The following is a 23,407-nucleotide window of genomic DNA, read 5'->3' as shown; positions in this document are numbered from 1 at the left end:
CCCAAATACATAAATCACTTATATTATTGAGAAGTATTTCCTGAGTTTGAAACACACTGCAGACTGCTCACGTTAGGGTCATTCTGCACACATGTCCGTGTCATCTCTGCGTCTGAGCTCCTTCCCAATGACAACTTGGCACTTGGTCCTCCTTTAAGAACTGGGCTTTCACTATCTCCTGGAGTTTGCTCAAACTCATGTCCGTCGAGTCAGTGATGCCATCCAACCATCTCATCCCCTGTCACCCACTTCCCCTCCTGCCATCAATCTTTCCCAGCATCAGGGTCTTTTCCAGTGAGTCGGCTGTTTGCATCAGGTCACCAAAGTATTGGCGCTTCATCTTCAGCATCAGTCTTTCCAATGAATGTTCAGGGTTGATTTCCTTTAGGGTTGATTGGTTTGATCTTCTTGCTGTCCAAGGGACTCTCAAGAGTCATCTCCAGCACCACAATTCAAAAGCATCAATTCTTTGGCACTCAGCCTTTATGGTCCAACTCTCACATCCATACATGACTACTGGAAAGCCATAGCTTTCACTCCATGGACTTTGGCAGCAAAGTAATGTCTCTGCTTTTTAATACAGTATCAGGGTTTGTCATAGCTTTCCTTCCAAGGAGCAAGTATCTTTTAATTTCGTGGCTGTAGTCACTGTCCGCAGTGTTTTGGAGCGCAATAAAAGGAAATCTCTCACTGCTCCACTTTTTCCCCTTCTATTTGCCATGAAGTGATGAGACTAAGACTTAGTTTTTTGAATGTTGAGCTTTAAGCCAGCTTTTTCACTTTCCTCTTTGACTTTTATCAAGAGGCTTTTTAGTTTCTCTTCACTTTCTGCCATTAGAGTGGTATCATCTGCATATTGGAGGTTGTTGATCTTTCTCCCAGCAACCTTGGTTCCAGCTTGTGATTCACTGAGGCCAGCATTTCACATGATGTACTCTGCATATAATTTAAATAAGCAGGGTGACAATATACAGCCTTGACATACTCCTTTCCCAATTTTGAACCAATCTGTTGTTCCATGTCCAGTTCTAACTGTTACGTTTGACAGGTGGTCAGCAGACAGGTAAGGTGGTTTGGTAGTACCATCTCTAATAATTTTCCACAATTTGTTGTGATCCACACAGTCAAAGGCTTTAGCATAGGCAGTGAAACAGAAGTAGATGTTTTTCTGGAATCCCTTTGCTTTCTCTTTCATCCAACAAGTGTTGGCAATTTGATCTCTGGTTCCCCTATTTTTTCTAAATCCAGCTTGTACATCTGGAAGTTCTTGGTTCACATACTGCTGACACCTAACTTGAAAGATTTTGAGCACTACCTTGCTAGCATGTGAAATGAGTGCAGTTGTATTTTAACACCTAATTTATAAAATTTAGCTATCAAAGTTACTCTTTCAGATTCTGTACAGTGAACCTGTGTTTCACAAAAGCTGACTGTGGAACCCAGCGGCAACAGTCTCAGAATTAAAATATAAATCAGGACCCTGAAGCCAACAGGATTCGTTAAACATCACCCCTTTCAAACCACCTGCACCTCCGGTCACACACACACAGAAAAACAACCCAGGAAGGGAAGAGAGCTCAGTGTTGATGGAGTGTGTGCTCTGCCCACAGGGACTGTTCTGGTGCTTCCCTGTGAATTATCTCATTTAATGTTCGCAACCACCCATGAAATACTGAGCATCACTGCTCGCATTTGACCGAGAAGGACACGGGGGTGGTGGGGGTTGGATGACCTGCTTGAGAGCTCACAGCTGTGTGGCCACAGGGACCTGACTCCAGAGCCCACGCAGCAAGAGCAGTCGCCATGTGTCTGCCACAAAACAGGAGGGGTTTCGGGTTCTACTGCAATGATGAAATCCACCCTGACCTCTTCCTGGCGTCATAAACTTCTTGTAGCCTGTGGTGCCAGAGTGCTGTGTTAGGGGATTGAATTCAGTTGAACTTCAGCATCAAGCGATGCTACTGTATCCTCCCAGCCAGCCTGGTCCTGAGATGACACATCTATCCTTCAAGTTGAAAACAACATGCCCTGCCAATATGTTCTTGATGCCTTAAATAAGGGAAGGGAAGGGAAGATTTATCAGACCTGCATTTAAAAGAGATTCTGGATGGCTGTTGGTAAGATCAGTACCATCAGTGGTTATTTGGCGCAGACCTGACCCTTCGTTCCTTGTGAGTTGGGGGTATGGTTGGCAGAGCAAAGAAAGGGAACCCCGGTTTCCCAGGAGAAGCACTCCTGCCATGAGCATGGGCCATTCGGTTCTCATGCTCCATACTCTATACAGAGATGAGCTACGTCAATATATTAAGAGGATATAATGTATTAAGAGGATAAGTTAGTATGTGCACACACACGTGGTTTTAACAATTTAGCATATCAGGCTATTTTTTCCATTCCACAATTTAAATCCCACCTCCCCTTTCTTCTCTAAGGAACAGATTATGAAGATATTTTTTCCAGTATTGTGATCCTTGCCTGAACTCACAGCAACTGAGATCGAACAGACTTCAGTGTTCAGAGATTAAAGTTTTCACCAGTTCAATACTCAGGCCAGCTAAGGAGAGGGGATCTGAGCATGTGGACATTTTCCATCAGAAACTAAGGAAAATTCAGACTGTTTCCAGCCCTTATCTTTCAGCATCCTTCACTGTAGATCTTTTTCCAAGCTTAGATACGGATTTTTTTTTAAGTAATAACTTACATTGTTATTTGTAAGGGTTGAGAGGACATCATTGCTAAGATAATGTAGTTCAAATGATTTGGAGTTTTACTATTTAAGTAAAATTTGCAGTTATGACTTTTTCTTCTTCGTATTTGCTTCTGTTCATTTATTCATTTACTTTTAAACTTTTGGATAATTCTTGAAGGATAAATTGAAAGAAAGAAAAAAATATAGGGGCTTCCCTGGTAGCTCAGTGGTAAAGAATTCACCTGTCAATGCAGGGGACTGGGATTGATCCCTGATCAGGAAGATCCCTCATACCGCGGAGAAGCTAAGCCTACGTGCCACAGCTACTGAACCTGTGCTCCAGAGCCCGGGAGCCACAGCTGAAGCCCGTGTGCCCCAGAGTCCGTGTTCTGCAACAAGAGAAGCCACCACAGTGACAAGCCTGTGCAACACGACTAGAGAGCAGCCCCGCTCACGTCAACTAGAGAAAAGCCTGCACAGCAACGAAGATCCAGAACAGCCAAAAATAAATAAAATTATTTTTAAAAAGAAAAAGTATAGATTTTCAGGGTACTTTTTTTGTTTGTTTTTCAGGATACGTTTTTAAGTAAAACAACCACTCATAGTATCTGCAAAACATAGAGGATTTATTTTCCAAATAATAATGAACAGGGTCTAGCTTGCCTAGTTTTTCATCTATACTGCTTTCAAATCAAGCATCTTTATTTTACATTTTCTCAGATGGTCGTCTTGGAGGTAACTAGTAGAGGGTCATTTTGCTTCAGACACAGTATTTCCAGAAGCATTCAGAGGAAGGTCCACGTTTCTTAGATTGTTTCCTAATTCTGGACAAAAGGTCACTCAGGAAAAGCTTAGGATCTTGCCCAGAGAAGGCCTGAAATTAAAAAAATAGGTTATCAATTAATTGAGTGCCATACACACACACAAATGAACCTTACTCAGATACAGGACCTTTAAAAGGGTTTTAAAAAGGGTTTTCTTGCTGTTTCATGGGATAGAATTGCAGTGAGCACCCAGTATGTAGACTCTGAAAGGTCTCCTTGTGCCCAACCTGTGGTCCATCCAGTCTATTTAGCCTCGTGATTGCCATGAATTTTCCTAAACCTTCATTTACCTGTTTCTATTTCATCTCTCAGTAACATGTTCTGTACATTTAATGTCTTCTGTGTAAATCAGGTCTTTTATTTGTCTTGAAATTAATCATGGACCTTTAGTTTTCTTTTTATTCTAGGATTTTATGAGCATCTCTACTAATCACCTTTATGATTTTAGAGTCTTTCACCATAATCTTTCTATTCAGAAGAATATAAATATCTGAGTGATAACTTTTAATGTAATAGGAGCCACACCCTCCCCTTCTGTGTGGTCTACCCTACCTGGGAACCTCAGGCAGTGTATGCCATCTTCAGAATTGAGGGCTTTCATGGTATATTTTTACAAGGAGGTTAGTGGGCACTACACCAAAAGAAGATGTTTCTGGTCAAAATATTTGGGAAATTCTTGATTAAAATTAAATACATTTATCTCATTTCCTGGAGGCTTTATACACAAAGAATTGCCAGGACAGGAGAGGGGTTAGAATGCAGGGCAGCCCTGTAGACTGACTCTATGGGACTGATATTCACAGAAAATCCTTTGGTGGTTTAGTCGCTAAGTTGTGTCTGACTCTTACGACCCCATAGACTGTAGCCCACCAGGCTCCTCTACCCATGGGATTCTCCAGGCAAGAATACTGAAGTGGGTTGCCATTTTCTTCTCCTGGGGATCTTCCTGACCCAGAAATTGAACCCGGGTCTCCTGTATTGCAGGCAGGTTCTTTACCAAAAGAGCTACAGGGTAATTCAAAGGACCTTACAGAAAATCCTTTAGGAAACACTAATTTAGCTTGGGGCTTTCCAGGTGGGGCTAGTGGTAAAAAATTCACTTGCCAGTCCAGGAAACGCAAGTGACGCAGGTTTGATCCTTAGGCCAGCAAGATTCCCTGGAAAGGAAATGGTACCCTACTCCAGTATTCTTGCCTGGGAAATCCCATGGACAGACTAGCCTGGCAGGGCTACAGCTCATGGGGTTCCAAAGAGTCAGACATGACTGAACAACTGAGCTCAGTTTAGTTTGAGGGGTTGATAATGATCAAAACCGATTTCTCTTGTAGCAGTTAAGGTCCTCCATTAATTGTGCACCATTTCTAACCATTTAATATTTTCATTAATCATGTCCTATTGTAGTCTGCCTTTTGCACCCAAAATTATCTCCTTCATATTCTCCTTTACCACACATATTCCCTCTCAATGTTTCGACCATGCCTTTCTTCCATTTAGATATTATATGACAGTGCTTTTCAAACTTTACTGTGCATACAAACCACGTGGGGAAATCCTGTTAAGATGCAGATTTTGATTCAGTAGGTGTGAGGGGTGGGGTGAGTCTGCGTTTCTCACAAGCTTCCGTGTGACACCAGCACTGCTGGTCCTTGGACCCAGTGAAGATAATCAGTGACACAGCGCAAGTGGATGACAGGCTTGAGGGCAAGGGCTTTATCTATTTTTGATTCTCTAAAACTTGTTATCATCATTTATCAGAGATGAACACTAGGTAAGTTCTTGTTGTATCCCCATTTTACATGGATCAAAATTTGGAAAAAAAATAATGCTTTGAAATAATACTGGGTGTTAAGATTTGTACTGAGAAGGCTTGACTGGTTCCTACTGAGGCTCCTCTAAAGTCAAGGCATAGAAATGTTCACCTTTTTTATCCTAACTCTCATATAGGACCTACTTACCTTTCTCATGTTTCCTCTTGGGTAAAAAATGTTGGTAATGGGATCTGGAAAACAGTATTTTGAAACCATTCATCATCAGATCTATTATTTCCATTTTATCTTTGTCTTATTTAAAACATACAAAATAGAATATTACTAAATCATGTCTAGTTTCTGGTTTTCCTTTCTTCACACCGCAGTGATATTTATTTGATGGAGGACAGGCAAGCACCTGGCTCTTTTCTAGCCCCCAGAGTTCACAAAGGGCACTGCATCTTCCTCAGTGAGTTAGCAGTTCAGTAGTTTGTCAACAATACTTTATCACACATGAATTTCTTTCTACAAAACCAAATTTATTAAAAGACTCCAGAATGTTCTGAGCATTTGTATCTGTGCTAGGAGGAACGCTGTCACTGAGAAAACAGTAAAAGCTGACATGGGTTATTTTGTGTTTGTGATGAACATTTTACTTGCATTTCCTCATTGAATCTTCTCAATAACCCCATGCGATGGGAATTTTGTTTTTTAATCATTCCTGTGTACTGGTTTAAGAATTTGAGATACAGATAGATTAACTCATCTAAGAGGGAAACCAGCATTGTAAATTGTACTTATTGAAAACTGGGATAATGCTCTTCTTCCCTCCCCTTGCCTCCCACCCCCCAAATCATACAGAGAACAAATATGCCGAGGGGCCAAGCAGAGAAGGATGCTTGCAAGGAGTTGCTGAGAAAAAGGAGACAGAAGATGGCAGAGGAAGACTGTATGCAGGAGGGGAGAGTGTGATCACTCAGAGTAAATTCAGTAGCAAAGAAATCAGACAGCCTGTAAACACGAGTCATTTTACCTGTGTTCCTAAGACCCTCTCCTGTCTCTGCGCCTGACATCTCTGGCAGCATCTGCAGAAGAGACGCTCTTTCCAGCTCATCCAGAGTTGATCTGACATCTTCAGGTGCTACACAGAGCAATGATTGATATTAGTGACAGCTCCTGCTTCAGTTCTGTTCCCCATTGTCTTTAGGGAGGTACCAGGGACAGGGAGGGGCTTCCCAGGGGGCTCAGTGGTTAAGAATTTGCCTGTAATGCGGGAGAAACAGGTTCAATCCCTGGGTTGAGAAGATCCCCTGGAGGAGGAAATGGCAACCCATTCCAGTATTGTTGCCTGGGAAATCCCATGGACAGAGGAGGCTCATGGGGTCACAAAGAGTGGGACACAACTGAGTGACTGAGCATGAGCATGCACCAGGAACAGGAAGCTAATACTAGACAGATTTCAAATACTGAGTTCATGGTTTGTCATTAGCAGTATTTTAACAGAGAAGTGGGAACGCTACAGTCCAATTTGCAAGCCAGCAGAACAGGAAATCATGAGGCATGGTTCTCATCCTGACTCCTCCTGCCTGCACAGCCTTGCTGGATGCTCACCACCCTGAATAAGAAGGTAGGGCTGGGACTTCCCTGGTGGTCTAGTGCTTAAGACTTCACACTTCCACTGCAGAGGGTGTGGGTTCAATGCCTGGTCGGGGAACTAAGATCCCATGTGATCCAAAAAGTAAAGAAATTAAAAATGTTAAAAATCAAAAAAAAAAAAAAAAGGATTGGGCTGAGCCACAGGATCAGTGAAAAAACATTTCCACTTACAAAGTGATTCTTCTTCGTCTCTGTTTACCTACTGCTATCATTTGCCTTTTGCTTTTAGATATAGGGGTGGCGAAATTGGAGTGAGAGGAAAAGTAAAGGAGTGGTTTTCTAAAAGACGGGCTTGTTTATGTTCTTCCGACCGGGTGGTTCAGACAATAAAGAATCTGCCTGCAATGCAGAAGACCCAGGCTTGATCCCTGGGGTCAGGAAGATCCCCTGGAGAAGGGAATGGTGACCACTCCAGTATTCTTGCCTGGAGAATCCCATGGACAGAGGAGACTGGTGGGCTAATATCCATGGTGATGACAAACAGTTGGACACAACTGAGTGACTCACTCACACACACCTAAAGCAAATAGGATAACATCACCTCTTCTCTGGCCTCTAAGATTTAGATACAATGATCAGAAACAAGTCAGCTTTACAATATTCTTTGAACAAGTTGATAGCAACATTTTCAGCATGTAATTTGGTCAGCTTGGTAGCATAGAAGATGGATGGTAAGTTTGTGTCAGGTGTGCGAAAGGTGAGTGTGAGGGCTGGTGAGTGATACTGGGCCCAGATTGTTCTCTTGGCAGGTTTCTGCCTTGCGGTGATCAGAGCCCCCAGGGAGTCCTGTAAAAGCAGTGAAGCAGGGAGTGCCTGCTTCACTAAGGCTTTCAAACCCTCAGCTCCAACCTTGATTGCAGAATAAAAAGCAAGCCATCATGAAGGCTTCATGGTACTTCTGAAGAATGTTAATGAAAGTCTACAAAGTTTGGCTACATATCAATATTTTTGTCATGAAGGATCATTTGTTTTGTTGTTTGTTTACAGTTGCCAAGTCATGTCCGATTCTTCTGCGACCCACCAGACTCCTCTGTCCATGGAATTTTTCAAGCAAGAATACTGGAGCAGATTGCCATTTCTTTTTCCAGGGGACCTTCCCAACCCAGGGATTGAACCAGAGTCTCTTGCATTGCTCAGCCACCAGGGAAGGATCATTTATGGAGAAACAAGTAAGTAGGAAAAAATTCAGGCAAAAATGCTAAGATAAGCTGCCACCTATTAAGAATTGGAAAGGGGATGCTACACTCACTCAAGTTTTTAAAAAATCATAATAATGACATGTAATTTTTTGAGGATGTCAGTAATATCTGAATATTCATTCTTCGTTTCACCTTATGCTTTTCAAAGTTTTTTTTTTTTTTTAAATAGCAGAGATTCGATAAAGTTAATGCTCATTTTAACCATTAAGATGACTGCCACTTCTGAGTTCAGTGACTCTGGAAAGTGATTAATTGTGCACGAATTAGTGCTTGACTATTATCAGAAAGCTGCTTTGGCAAAACTAATACAATTATGTAAAGTTTAAAAATAAAATAAAATTTAAATTATCAAAAAAAAAAAAAAAGAAAGCTGCTTTGGAGAAACTTATGGACTAGAAATTATAAAATTACTGGCTTACCAGAGTTTTATTTCCTTTATTTAAAAAAAATGTCTAAAAGTATCCACAATTAAAGACAAGTTAAAATCCAGTTAAAATGTTTATGAACACAATCCCCAAACATCAACTTTTTCTTTTCTTTTTTTCCCCAACCTTTTCATTTCTTAAGTTAAATGAAGAGCTAAAAGTACAATAAGTATCTCCTTGATTGATACACTTTAAAAAATTCAACTTAGAATTGAACTGAATGAAACATAAACCAGAAGGAAAAGATAAAATGAACTTGGAAATCTGTGTCTACTCTAGTCCCAGCTGGTTACTTTTTTATATTTTAAAAAACATTTTTTTTTCATGTAACACATGTCAGATGATTGCCTTTTAACTTAAAATAATATAAGATAAAATCAAAATACTTTAATCTATAATTGGAACAACCAGTTCTACATTCAACCAGTTCACTTAAAATAAAGACTAAAAGCAATGGTGTTTTAAATTTAGTGCTATTTTCAAAACAGAAAAAAAAGACTGACCAAAATAACTCAGAATTACAGAAGTCACGTTAAATAAGCAATGTTCCCCTTCTACTTTTATATTTTAGAAAGGAAAAAACTGTATCCATTCTTGACTCTGAGACATGCCTTAAGAATCCTCAGAATTCTTTTCATAGCTGGGACTATTAACAAGACTCCTTTAAGAGAGAATTTTCATCTTTAACTTTGCATTTAAGACCCTTGAAGACTTGTTCAAGACTAACATAAGGGGAAAAAAATCATCTTACCTAAGAGCTGCAGGGACTCTTGCCTGGAGTCAAGGACAGGAAGAGACAGGAGCGGATTTAAGGATCCTATGAAAAGCAAACAGCAGGAGACCAGCTTATACATGATTGGCAGGAGATAGAAGTCTTCCTTCTTAGCTTCTTCCAACTTGCTCCTTCTCGGGGGTAGAGTCCAGTGTTAGAGCAGTTGCCTGCAACTTGCTTCTTCTAATTCTGTAATCAGCGATTATATATATTATCCTATGACCTCATATCATCCCCTACAAAAAAAAAAAAAAGAAATGAATTTATTGGCTAGGAAGGCTGAAAAGCAATCACTCTGCATTGATGTAATTTTTCAAAGTAGCAACTCATAGACAATAAATTTACTGTCTTGTTGCCTAGTGTACAAAATAGGTATTAAATAAAGAACAGTTACGTTTATAAATCTGGCAAAAAGGAGTAATTGAGAGCAATAAATCTCTAGTTAAAGAAAGGATCAGACAGGAGTTGAAGTGTCCAAGACAGGGACATGGATTTATGAGTCTTACCCAGCAGAAGTATTGTGGAGCACTGCGTGAAATGTGTTGATTTTCTTTTTTAATCTTTTGTGAATGAATAGATGAACTGTCATTTTTTCTTTGGGGCTTCATGCCTGAAGATTTCCTAAAGGAAATCAACCCTAAGTATTCATTGGGAGGACTGAGGCTGAAGCTGAAGCTCCAATACTTTGGCCACCTGAGGCAAACAGCCACCTCATTGGAAAAGACCCTGATGCTGGGAAAGATTGGAGGCAAGAGGAGAAGGGGGAGACAAAGGATGAGATGGTTGGATGCCATCACTGACTCAATGGACATGAGTTTGAGCAAGCTCAGGGAGATAATGAAGGACCAGGAAGCCTGGTGTACTGCAATCCATAGGGCTACAAAGAGTCTGACACAACTTAGTGACTGAACAACAATGCCTGAGGAATGACAAGGCATGAAATTAAAGTCAAAACAGATTATTTACTTTTAAAAAATGAAGATAAATTCACAGCAAAAATTCAATCTCAAGGCAAGTTCTATACATACACTTGGCCTCATGTTAAACTACAAGCACAGGGGTCTTCAGAGAAGGGAAATAATTTTCCTTAAAGTTGGATATTATTCATTAAGGAAGATGAAGAAAAAGCCTGAAAACCTCGCCTATATTCCCAGTATTTCACAGAAGCCCCACTTTGCCTGGCTGCTCTCAGCTTGAATCATCACCGTATCCTCCTTGCTAACGTCCTCAAGGCTAAATTCAGCCCACCAGTCTCATCTCAAAACAGCTCAATGATGCTATTAACACATACATTATGTCATACCAACTCTTTGCTCAAAACTCTGTATTGGGGACTTCTCTGGGGTCTAGTAGCTAAGACCTGGAGCTCCCAATGCAGGGGGCCCATGTCTGATCTCTGGTCAGGGAACTAGACCCCACATGTTGCAACAAAGATCACAGATCCCACGTTTCACAACGAAGACCCAGCACAGCCAAATAAATAAAAAAAATTTTTTAAAGCCCCAAACCCTGTATTGACCTGAACATAAGGTTAAAACTAAGGAATTACTAGAGAAAAGAACACATGAACACCTTCACAAACTGAAGGCAGGCAAATATTTCCTAGACATGACTCCAGCCATATTAGAAAAAAAATGGATGAATTGGACATCATCAAAATTAGAAACATCTGCTCTTTGAAAGATACTATTAGGAAAATGAAAATGCCAGCCACAGCTGCAAGAACATATTCACAAAACCTATGCCAGACCAAAGACTTCTCCCAGATGGTATAAATAACCACAACTCAAAAAGCCAGCAACCCAAATAAAAGGATAATCAAAATGAACAGATTCTTCACATGAGAAGATATTCTATTCAGGCTGCTAATTAGGACTTGAAAAAAGCAGCATCATTAGTTATAAGAGAAATGCAAATTAAAATCACAATGACATGCAACTACATACCCACCACAACTCCTGCAATCGGAAAGATCGATAATTCCAAGTGTTACAAAAGTACAGAGCGTGGGCCTCTCATATAAGGGACTGGAATGTAAAATGGTGCAATCTCTCGGGAAAACAGCTTGAGACTTTCTGAAGTCAAACATGTACTACATTATGAAACAGGGCTTTCCGGGTGGCGGAATAATCCACCTGGTAAATAATCCTCCTGCTAGTGCAGGAAGACTCAAGAGACTCTGGTTCAGTCCCTGGGTTGGGAAGATCCCCTGGAGGAGGAAATGGCAACTCACTCCAGTATTCTTGCCTGGAGAATTCCACGGACAGGGGAGCCTGGTGGGCTGCAGTCCATGGGGTCGCACAGAGTCAACATAACTGAGCGTCTGAGCACAAACTACGCAACCCAGAAATCCCTGTCCAAGGTGTACGCCTAAGTGACATGAAAACATACATTCAACAGACGCTTGTATACGAGTGTTCACTGCTGTTAATACCTGTAAATAACTCAGATGTCTGTCAATAGGAGCCTGGTTAAATAAACTGTGCCACATCACACCATAAGCTTCCCTGGTGGTTCACACGGTTAAGAATCCACAGGCAATGCAGGACACTCGGGTTCAATCCCTGGGTGAGGAAGATCCCCTGGAGGAGAAAATGGCAACCCACTCCAGTATTTTGGCCTAGAAAATTCCATGAACAGAGGAACCTGGTGGGCTACAGTCTATGGGATTGCACAGTCGGCCACGATTGAGACAACATCACACGATGGACTGCCACTCAGCAATGCAAAGGAACTACTGATAAAGACAAGGCGGATGAATCTCAAAAACTATGCCGAGTGAAATAAGCCAGACCCAGAAGAGTACATGTTGCATGATTCCATTTAAATGAAGTTCTAGAACAGGTAAAAACAAATCCGTGGCATCAAAAAATAGGTATACTTATAGTTGATTCTGCTGTTGTACAGCAGAAACCAGCACAACATTGTAAAGCAATTATCCTCCAATTAAAAATAAATTTTAAAAATAGGAATTTGACCAAGAGATTAGTTTTTAAAACAAAACAAAATAAGAGTTCAGTGGGAGATGGAAGATAGACTTAGGGAGACAAGGGAACTTCCGGGGGCTATGACACTGTTCTGTATCTTGATCAAGGCAATGGTTACATGGATACATACATTGATCTAAACTCATCAAACTGTACACTCAAAATGGGCACATTTCAGGGTCTTCCCTGTTGGTCCAGTGGCTAAGACTCCATGCTCCCAATGCATGGGGCCCAGGTTTGATCCCTAGTCAGGGAACTAAATTCCACATGTGGCAACTAAGAGTTTGCATGCCGAAACTAAAGATTCTACATGCTGCTACCAAGGCCCAGCATAACTAACTAAATAAATAAAGTATTTTAAAAAAGAAACTGACATGCAGAATGGGGCCACCAGAAACCACTTAGATCCAGCTTAAGAAAATAAAGTGTATTTGGAAGTCACAGGGTAGCTTCCAGAATGAGAAAGAACTTTGCAGTAGCAGGAAGCAGAATCTCCCTGGGTGGGGGACGGTGGGAAAGCTGGGCTTTTGCTGAGCTCCCTTACAGGAGAGGATCTAGGACAGTTATTCCCAAAAAAGAGGACAGTGACCTTAACAGACATCCCAAATGGAGTATATTATAGCAAGAGTAAAAATGTAATTGTACCCATGAAGCTTATTTCAGAGATATACCCTAAGGAAATAATACAACAGAAGCAAACAATTGCCTAGAGTGGGAAAGAGATTAAACCAAAGGTTGCAAACTCAAGTGCATCTAGGAATCAAGATGTGATAATGTAGATGAGCGATGCTGGCTTAGAGAATGACGACAGGGAGTGGTGGTATCTGCAACAAAGTGGAGAACATGTGTTCTCTCTAATGGAGGGTGGACTGCAGCTGCTAGGGGCCAAGCTTGAATGTTATAAATCTGATTTTAAGGGTTATCCATGATTTCCCCTTGGCAACTAATTAAAATCTTAAAAAAAAAAAAAAAAAACTCAAGAACTAAAACAAAATCCTAGCTAATGCTAGGACTTTTGTTTGCTTTTTCAAAGCAAACATATCCACAGCATAACTCAACCTGTTGTTGTTCAGTCACTAAGTCGTGTCCGACTCTTTTGCAACCCCATGGACTATAGCCCTCCAGGCTTGTCTGGGAGCCATAGGGTCTCCCAGGTAAGAAGACTGGAGTGGGTTGCCATTTCCTCTTCCAGATGACCTTCCCAACCCAGGAATCGAATCTGCTTCTCGTGTGTTGGCAGGTGGGTTCTCTACCACTGAGCCACCAGGGAAGCCCCATAACTCAACCTGCATGCCCCCATTTCTGGCCCAAATGCCCAACACAAGTGACTGAGTTAGTAGCCAAAAGAGGTTATAAACATGAGATTTTAGTAATCATTAAAATAGTAACTAAAAGATTATAGGAATTGGGCAATACAATAATATTGTTGTTCAGTCGCTCAGTTGTGTCCGACTCTTAGTTATCCCATGGACTGCAGCATGCCAGGCTTCCCTGTCCATCACCAACTCCCGGAGCTTGATCAAACTCATGTCCATTGAGTACGTGATGCCATCCAACCATTTCATCCTCTGTCATCCCCTTCTCCTCCTGCCTTCAATCTTTCCCAGCAATCGGGGTCTTTCCCAGTGAGTCAGTTCTTTGCATCAGGTGGCCAAAGTATTGGAGCTACAGCTTCAGCATCAGTCCTTCTAATGAATATTCAGGACTGATTTCTTTTAGGATTGACTGGTTTGATCTCCTTGCAGTCCAAGGGACTCTCAAGAGTCTTCTCTAACACCACAGTTCAAAAGCATCAATTCTTTGGTGTTCAGCTTTCTTTATGGTCCAACTCTCACATCCATACATGACTATTGGAAAAACCAAAGCTTTGACTAGACAGACATTTGTCGGCCAAGTAATGTCTCTGTTTTTTAATATGCTGTCTAGGTTTGTGGGCTTCCCTTGTGGCTCAGCTGGTAAAGAATCCGCCTGCAATATGGGAGACCTGGGTTTGATCCCTGGGTTTGGAAGATCACCTGGAGAAGGGAAAGGTTACCCACTCCAGTATTCTGGCCTAGAGAATTCCATGGACTGTATAGTTCATGGGGTCACAAAGAGTCAGACACAACTAAGCCTCTGAGCCTAGGTTTGTCATAACTTTTCTTCCAAGGAGCAAGCATCTTTTTAATTTCATGGCTTCAGTCACCATCTGCAGTGATTTTGGAGCCCAGAAAAATAAAGTCTGTCACTGTTTCCACTGTTTCCCCCATCTACTTGCCATGAAGTGATGGGACCGGATGCCATGATCTTCAGTTTTTGAATGCTGAGTTGTAAGCCAGCTTTTTCACTCTCCTCTTTCAACTTCATCAAGAAGCTCTTTAGTTCTTCTTCACTTTCTGTCATAAGGGTGGTATCATCTGTATATCTGAAGTTATTGATATTTCTCCTGACAGTCTTGATTCCAGCTACTGCTTCATCCAGCCTGGCATTTTGCATGATATACTCTGCCTATAAGTTAAATAAGCAGGGTGACAAAATACAGCCTTGATGTCCTTTCCCAGTTTAAAGAATTCAAATATAAGATGATTGACACTATGTAAAAAAGGTGACTCTGGATAAGAAATTTATATAAAAATATATAATATAAAATTCAAAGTAGTTGTGTGAGGGTACAAGATTTTTTTCTTTTCTTAAAATGCTATTTTGCACATAGATGTAAAATACATATGTAAAAAGTATATATAGTACATATGTATTACATAGTATATATGTGTTACACAGTATATACGCATGGTGTGTGTGTGCTTACATGCCTGTGTGTGTATATGTAGGAACCCATGGAGTAAATTCCTTCCAAGAGATGAGAAGCATTCAGGCTGAGACTAGGGGCTTTTTGGCACCCTTGAGGGCTTTTAGAGACGGGGAAACACCAGACTGCTCCTCTCCGCTGTGGAGGAGGCTGTCTGCCAAGCTTGTCATTCTCTGGTGACTCAGGGGTACTTCTGACAGTTATTAGTGATGATTTTTACAGCCTGGCCTAATTAAGTTACTACTCAAGCTTAAGCTTAAAAGAAAATTAGCCTCTTTCCTTCAACAGACTGTCAATGACAATGTCACCTTGTCCCAGAAATGTCCCAAGCACGTCACTCAGTCCTAACAGTCCCTGTGCTGGGCATCACGACTTCACAGTCATGAACACGTATGAACAACGACCACCTTTCATAACCCATGTTGTTGTTGTTGTTCAGTCGCTAAGTCGTGTCTGACTCTTTGTGACCCCTTGGACTGCTGCACATCAGGCTTTCCTGTCCTTCATTATCTCCCAGAGCTTGCTCAAACTCATGTCCATTGAGTCAGTGACACCATCCAACCATCTCATCCTTTGTCACTCCCTTCTCCTCCTGCCCTCAATCTTTCCCAGCATCAGGGTCTTTTCCAATGAGTCAGCTCTTCACATCAAGTGGCCAAAGGATTGGAGCGTCAGCTTTAGCATCAGTCCTTCCAATGAATATTTAGGGTTGATTTCCTTTAGTATTGACTGGTTTGACCATCACGAGTGGGACTGCTTCTATTAGTTGCAAATCCCCTTTGTTAACCAGAAGGATATTGCTTTTGTGTCATGTAGAAGCAAACAATTAATAGAACATTTTTTGGGTGACTTGGGCCCATGGAGCACCAAGTCAAAAACCTCCTTTTAGTCCTTGTTTTGAAGCTGATCTAAGTTGACCCTCTCTGCTCCATCTTTACCTTTTTATAATGTGAGTAGAACTTTTGAATGTAGTATTTATAGCGATTGTCCCCAGTTGTGAGAGCTCAATGAGGAGAAATTGATGGGAAGTGACTTTGCCAAAAGTTTCAAGCCTGTTCAGTTCTTTCTTGGCGATGACTAACTCCTAATTTAGGATGATCCAATAGGAATGTGCTTGTGCCCTTCAAATACTGCTATATCATGCTGTTTTTTAGGCCAATGTTGGTTTGTGGAAGTTCAGAATCAGACATCCATCTGATGTTTCAGATGTCATGGGGTCCACTCTTATTTCTATTTATGTGCAAATCATAGGTCAGGACTTGCCTGGTTGTCCAGCAGTTATGACGTCATGCTTTCAATGCAGGGGCATGGGCTCAATCCCTGGTTGGGGAACTAAAATCCTATATGCCTCGGGGTGCGGCCAAATAATAATAATAAAAACAGCAAGAAAAAGTTAAAAAAAATGTGTCATCTGCTCAGAGATAGATTAATTTTATTCTAATTAAAATTCTATATTTACCCTCATCTATGTTAGTTGTAGGTTTAATTTGTATCTCTGACTCACTGGACATGAATTTGAGCAAACTCCAGGAGACAGTGAAGGACAGGGAAGCCTGATGTGCTGCAGTCCACGGGGTCCAGAGTCAGACATGATTTAGTGACTGAACATCAGCAACAAGAATTTATATTCCCAAGTGGCATGGTGGTAAAGAATCTGCCAGCCAATGCAGGAGATGCAAGAAATGCAGGTTCTGTCCCTGGGTGGGGAAATCTCCTGGAGGAGGAAATGGCAAAACACTCCAGTATTCTTGCCTGTTAAAAAAAAAAAAAAAAAATCCCATGTATAGAGGAGCCGGGCAGGCTATAGTCCATGGGGTCGCAAAGAGTAGGGCACAACTGAGCGACTGAGCATACGTGCATGCATGCAACCATTTCTTATATACAGTTACTGAATGCCTCGCTTGTCAATTCCACAACAATAAACTGTGGGAATCAAAGGCCTCCCAGGAGAATCAGGAGGGCTTTGCAGGAGAGGTGAGCAAGGCACAGGTGAGAGACCAGCCTCAACCAGGGCCTAGAGGATGCGCCTCACATGTTTTCAAAACCTGGACACAGCTAGCAAAGACTAGAGAGATCAACAGGATTGGATCGCATCACCACATCAATAAATCTGGATTATCCTTTAGTAATCCTGATAGCTCCGTTGGTAAAAAATCCTCCTGCAACGCAGGAGACCCTGGTTCGATTCCTGGGTTGGGAGGATCTGCTGGAGAAGGGATAGGCTACCCACTCCAGCATTCTTGGTTTTTCTTTGTTGCTCAACTGGTAAAGAATCCACCTGCAATGCGGGAGACCTGGGTTCAATTCCTGGGTTAGGAAGATCCCCTGAAGAAGGGAACGGTTACCCACTCCAGTATTCTGGCCTAGAGAACTCCATGGACTGTATAATCCATGGGGTCACAAAGAGTCGGACAGGACTGAGTGACTTTCACTTAACGTCACTTTAATAACCATGAGGACACAATGAGGGCTTTAAACAAGGGAGTCATGTCATTCCCTTGTTCATTCAACAATATTTATTGAGCACCTAGGATGTGCCAGGTACTGGTCAAGATACTGGTGATATAAAAATAGACAAAACCTCAGTTTACACCGGTGATGACAAGTGCCATCAAAAAGGAAGTACACGTTGGAGGGTGATGTTGACTATATATAGGTGTGCTCTGTACAGGTAGTCAGCATGGAAGGCATGAGCCGCATATCATGTGGCCATCTGAGAACAACAATGTTCCAGGCCATGGGAATAGAGAAGGGCCCTGGGGTAGGACTGGGCTACACCTGTCTGAGCCACACGCAGGACTTCAGTGCTCAAGCAGAGCGGTCAAGGGGGAGAAAGTGGGAGTTGAGGACAGAAAATGGTAGGACAGATCTAGGCTCTTAAAGACTTGCTGTTTTAAAGTGAGTGAAAGTGTTTAGTCTTCAGTTGTATCCTACTGCTTTCGACCCCATGGACTGTAGCCTGCCAGGCTGCTCTGTCCATGGGGTTCTCCAGGCAAGGATACTGGAGTGGTAGCCATTCCCTTCTCTGGGGATCTTCCCAACCCAGGGATCAAATCTCAGTCTCCTGCATTGCAGGCTCCTGCACTTTTACCACCTGAGCCACCAGGGAAGCCCCCCGTTAAAGTGAGTAGAACAGGAAACTCATTTGGAGCAAAAATATGGGACAATGTAATTATTTTGTTTATTTATTTGGCTGCTTCGGGTCTTAGTTGCTGCACACAGGCAGGGTCTATGTTGCATCACACAAGACCTTCTGAGGCGGTGCTCTGATTCTCTAGTTGTGGCAGGTAGATTTATTTGCTCGGCCACATGTGGAATCTTAGTTCCCTGATTAAGGACTGAACCCTCATCTCCTTCATCGCAAGGCAGATTCTTAACCACGGTACCACCAGGGAAGTCCCTGTGAATTACTTTTTAAAAGGCTTACTCTGGCCACTGTGTGGGAAGGAGACTGCAAGGGGGACAGGGTAAAAGTGGTGTGGGGACCACTCAGTAGAGACGGGAACTAGGGATGGTGAGAAAGAACAGACTCTGCAGCTATTTTGAAGGAAGAGCCAACGAGATTTGCTGGTGAAGTGGAGGTGAGACGATACGTCGAGGATGACCCCAAACTTATTGGCCTGAGAACCTGGAAGGTGACATCACCTGCAATTAAAATGCAGGAACAGGTCTGCAGGGGATGTCCAGAGTGATTTGGATATGTTAATTTGACAGTACTTCGTAGACTCCCAGAGAAGAGGACAGGAGGGTGTCTGGGTGCACATGGGGTCCAGGAGGAAGACCTGGGCTGCAGGTGAAATATGGGGGTCATCAGACGGTATCTAAAGGCATCAGGTGCATGAATCACCAAGGAAATGAAGGTGGAGAAAAGAGAGGAGGGTATGGGGCCAGGAGCCACATGGGGAGACTGGAGGAGCTAGCAGAGGGTCCACGGGGGGCAGGGGGAGCAAGGGAGAAGAGATCAAGGAAGAGTCCTGATGAAGTCAGCATTTCTAGAAGGAGGGAGGGATAGACCACATCAAAGACTGCAGATGAGGAATGACTAGGGGATCCAGGGAGCAACACAGAAGGTCTAACAATTTTGACTGGAGCAGTTTTGGTGGCTTAGAGGGTTGCAACGACAATAGGAGTGGGTTCAAGTGAGAATGAGGGGAAAGAAGCAGAGCCCATGAATGAGGAGCTCTTTGAAGGAATCTTGCTGTGTGTGTGTGGGGGGGGGGGGGGGGCGGGAAGAGAAACAGCAGCAGCCGATAAGGTCCCAAGGTCAGGAGACAAATGGTTAGAGAAGGTCAGTGTCACAGGTGGTCTTCTTGGTGACAATGACCTCACATGGTGTCTTCACATGGTGACCTAGGCCGCAAAGCAGAGCGCCTGGTGCCTGACCACTGCCCCATCCCACCTCTACTGACCACACAAAGCCCCCTTCCTGGGGAACAGGATAGAATCAGGAGGACCCATGGGCATGACTGTGCACAGCTCCCAGCAGGTTTGTGAGTGTGGAGAGCTTTTGACAGCAAGAAGAGTTGTTCAGTTCTTCTTGGTGGTAAGCAGCCAGTTCTGGACTTCAGGCTTCCCCTGGGTATCATTCACCCAAATACTGGTTTATTATTATTAAAAAAAAAAAAAAAAAACAACTCCATTCTGAGAAAAGTCTTTACAGTGGCTCAGTGGGCCATGCCTCCTCTTCTATGGTCCTCTCTCTGCCTTGCTCACTGTCCTCCAAGCAGGCTTCTACCTCGGGGAATTGGCACTGGCTGCTCCCTCTGCCTGGAATGCTCACCCCAGATATCTACATGACCAGCTCATTCATCAAGGTTGAGTCTCTGGGACTTCCCTGGTGGTCCACTTGTTAAGTAACCACCTTGCAAAGCAAGGGATGTGAGTTTGATCTTTGGTTGGGGAACTAAGACTCTACATGCCAAAACTGAGACCCCACAGAGCCAAATAAATATTTTTTTTTTAAGATAGAGGACGTCCCTGGTGGCTCAGTGGATAAGAATTTGCCTGCCAATGCCAGGGACACGGGCTCCGTCCCTGATCCAGGAAGATCCCACATGCAACACAGCCGATGCATCACAACTATTGAGCCTGCGCCCTAGAGCTGGGGAACCACAACTACCGAACCCGTGTGCCCTAGAGCCCGTGCTCCACAACAAGAAAAACCACCACAGTGAGAAGCCTGACTCTGCAACTAGAGCAGCCCCTGTTCGCTACAACTAGAGAAAAGCCTGTGCAGCAGTGAAGACCCAGCCCAGCCAAAAATAAACAGAATAGTAACAGCTCTTTTAAAAAAAAAAAAAGCATTTTTTTCAAAACAGAAGAAAGAAAACAGTTCCTATGCCTGATTTTAAAGATATTATTAAAAACATCTGGACTTCTCTAGTGGTCCAGAGGTTGAGAATCTGCCTGCCAATGCAGGGAACATGGGTTCAATCTCTAGTCCATGGGAAGATTCCACATGCCACAGGGCAGCTAAGCCTGTGGGCCACAATCACTGAGCTCCCTCATCTAGAGGCCATGAGCTGCAACTATTGAGCCCTTGAACCTTAACTAGACAGTAACCCTGCTTGCTGCAACTGGAGAAAACCTGTGCACAACAAAAACCAAGTGTAGCCAAAACAACAACAACAACAACAACAACTTTGCCTCTGCTCATGGGTCCTGCCTGACAATCTTTGAATAAAATGAAACCCTGCCGTTTCCTCCCCCTGTATCTCCTATCCCCTTACCTAGGCTCTTTAATGTGTTTTCACTAACCATATCTTATTTACTTATTCTATTTATTAGTGATATTATGAAGGCAAGAACTCTGTTTTGCTCACCAATGTATCCTAAGTCCCTAGAACAGAGGCTGGCACACACTGGGTCTCAAACACGACGTGCTGAATGAGTGAATTTTTGGAAATCCTTTCACCTGGTACATGAGTTCTGTGTTTATTATCCCAGCGGAAGCTTATTGTCTCATTCATTTGTTACTGTGCAAGAAATCACCCCAAAATTTAACAGCTTAAGACAACACCATTGTATTGGCTCCTGAGTATCAGATCAGATCAGACCAGATCAGTCACTCAGTCGTGTCTGACTCTTTGCGACCCCATGAATCGCAGCACGCCAGGCCTCCCTGTCCATCACCAACTCCCGGAGTTCACTCAGATTCATGTCCATCAAGTCAGTGATGCCATCCAGCCATCTTATTCTCTGTCGTCCCCTTCTCCTCCTGCCCCCAATCCCTCCCAGCATCAGAGTCTTTTCCAATGAGTCAACTCTTCGCATGAGGTGGCCAAAGTACTGGAGTTTCAGCTTTAGCATCATTCCTTCCAAAGAAATCCCAGGGCTGATCTTCAGAATGGACTGGTTGGATCTCCTTGCAGTCCAAGGGACTCTTCAAGAGTCTTCTCCAACACCACAGTTCAAAAGCATCAATTCTTTGGCACTCAGCCTTCTTCACAGTCCAACTCTCACATCCATACATAACCACAGGAAAAACCATAGCCTTGACTAGACGGACCTTTGTTGGCAAAGTAATGTCTCTGCTTTTGAATATGCTATCTAGGTTGGTCGTAACTTTCCTTCCAAGGAGTAAGCGTCTTTTAATTTCATGGCTGCAGTCACCATCTGTAGTGATTTTGGAGCCCAGAAAAATAAAGTCTGACACTGTTTCCACTGTTTCCCCATCTATTTCCCATGAAGTGGTGGCTCCTGAGTATGGGGGTCAGCAGTTTGGACTGCATTGTTCACAGAGGGTGAGGAATCTGCTGGTATTGTTCTGGTCGCTCACATTGCCCTGGCTTCTAAGAGGACCTCACCCACCTGGCTGGGGGCTGGTACTGGCTGGCAGCCAGGCCTCCCTCTCCACCTGCTCATCCTCCTGGTCCTGAAGCCTTCACACAGTGTCTCAGGGCAGTATGAGGTGTGTCAGGGCAGCACAAGGGCAAGAGTGAAAGCTCTGGGGCTCTTGAGACCTCGACCTGACTTGGAAGCCCTTAAGGTCACTTACACCAAATTCCTTTCACCTAAGCCTACCCAGCCTACCTTCAAAGGGTCCTGTAATAATTTGCTGGGGCGTTTACACAACAGAAATTTATTGCATCACAGTCCTGGAGGCTGGAAGTTCAAGACCAAGTTGTCCACAGAGACAGTTATGTCTGAGGCCTCCCTCCTTGGCATGTAGACACCCACCTTCTCCCCGTGTCTTCACAAGGCCTTTCCTCTGTGTGGGTCTGTGTCCTAATCTCTTCTTGTAAGGACACACATCCCACTGGATTCAAACCCACCCATATGACCTCATTTAGCCATCTTTTTAAAGGCTCTGGCTCCAAACACATCACATTCTAAGGTCCTGGATTTAGGACTTCAACTTATAAATATGGGGGGTGGGGAGGTGGTACACAATTCAACCTGTAACAAGAGCAGAGAGAAACCCCACTTCTCAGTAGAGGAACTATTGCAATCTTCCCACTTACCACACTGGCCACCGTCTGCTTGCTCAATGTAGAAGACTTCTGCCTCCAGAGCCCTTCTCAGCTCAAGAGTGGACAGGAAATCAGACTTGGGGCTGGTTTGGAAGTGCTTCCATTCAGCCCCCCAGCAGGAATTTCTGGCCATTGTGGAGCACCAGGAGCAAAGGAACAGAATCAGAAAGCCAAATGCTTGTGGGATAGGGCTCTCAGGAGAAAGTCCACTCCTTCCCTTACAAGGGAGGCTCCAGCCCTCTCCTAATCTGGTTTTAGCCCAACTCTTGGGACCACCTCCCCACAGAGTGAGCTACTTAGGACTGACTTCTGGATGGACACCGTTCTGCATCTCTGAAGTTTCTTCTTTGCTCATGATGCTCTTTGCCTTGTAGACATCAAACTCATCCCTAAGACCCAGCCTGAAGGCTCCCTGTGCTTGCTCCCCTCCTTGGGGAGCCCAGGGGAAAAAGATGTATCAAGTAATGTACCCACCTGTGACATGAACACTTGTGCCCAAAATTCATATTTTGAAACCCTAACCTCCAAGGTGATGGTGTTGGGAGGTGGGACCTTTCGGGGAGGTGATTAGGTCATGAGAATGGACCTCTCATGAATGCAATTACTGCCCTTCTGAAAAGAAACATGAGAGAGATGATCTCCTTCTATCATGTAAGGACACAGCAGGAAGGTGACTACCTGCAAATCAGGAAAAGAGCCCTCATCTGAACCTGGCCAAACTGGCATCCTTCTTAAATTTCCAGCCTCCAGAACTGTAAATAAGCATCTGTTGTTTAAACAACCCAGTCCAGGGCATCCTAGACGTGTGTGGAAGGTATCGGTCAACCATGCCGGGCACCTGCCAGAG

The 23,407-nt window shown here is 43.3% G+C and overlaps 1 protein-coding gene across 1 annotated transcript; it reads right to left on the bottom strand.

The window, feature by feature from the left end:
- Positions 1–3,294: 3,294 nt before the first annotated feature.
- On the bottom strand, positions 3,295–9,733 carry UTS2 (urotensin 2). Its single transcript, XM_005217010.5, has 4 exons — positions 9,293–9,733; positions 6,295–6,402; positions 5,469–5,512; positions 3,295–3,563 (listed from the first exon to the last, which is right to left on the bottom strand). Exons 1-4 carry the CDS (start codon positions 9,393–9,395, stop codon positions 3,450–3,452), a joined length of 369 nt encoding a protein of 122 aa, XP_005217067.1. The 5' UTR covers positions 9,396–9,733; the 3' UTR covers positions 3,295–3,449.
- Positions 9,734–23,407: the final 13,674 nt, after the last annotated feature.

The sequence above is a fragment of the Bos taurus genome, chromosome 16 (genome assembly GCF_002263795.3).
Source record: "Bos taurus isolate L1 Dominette 01449 registration number 42190680 breed Hereford chromosome 16, ARS-UCD2.0, whole genome shotgun sequence".
NCBI classification, from domain to species: Eukaryota; Metazoa; Chordata; class Mammalia; order Artiodactyla; family Bovidae; genus Bos; species Bos taurus.
This window is presented reverse-complemented; position numbering and strand designations above follow the sequence as displayed.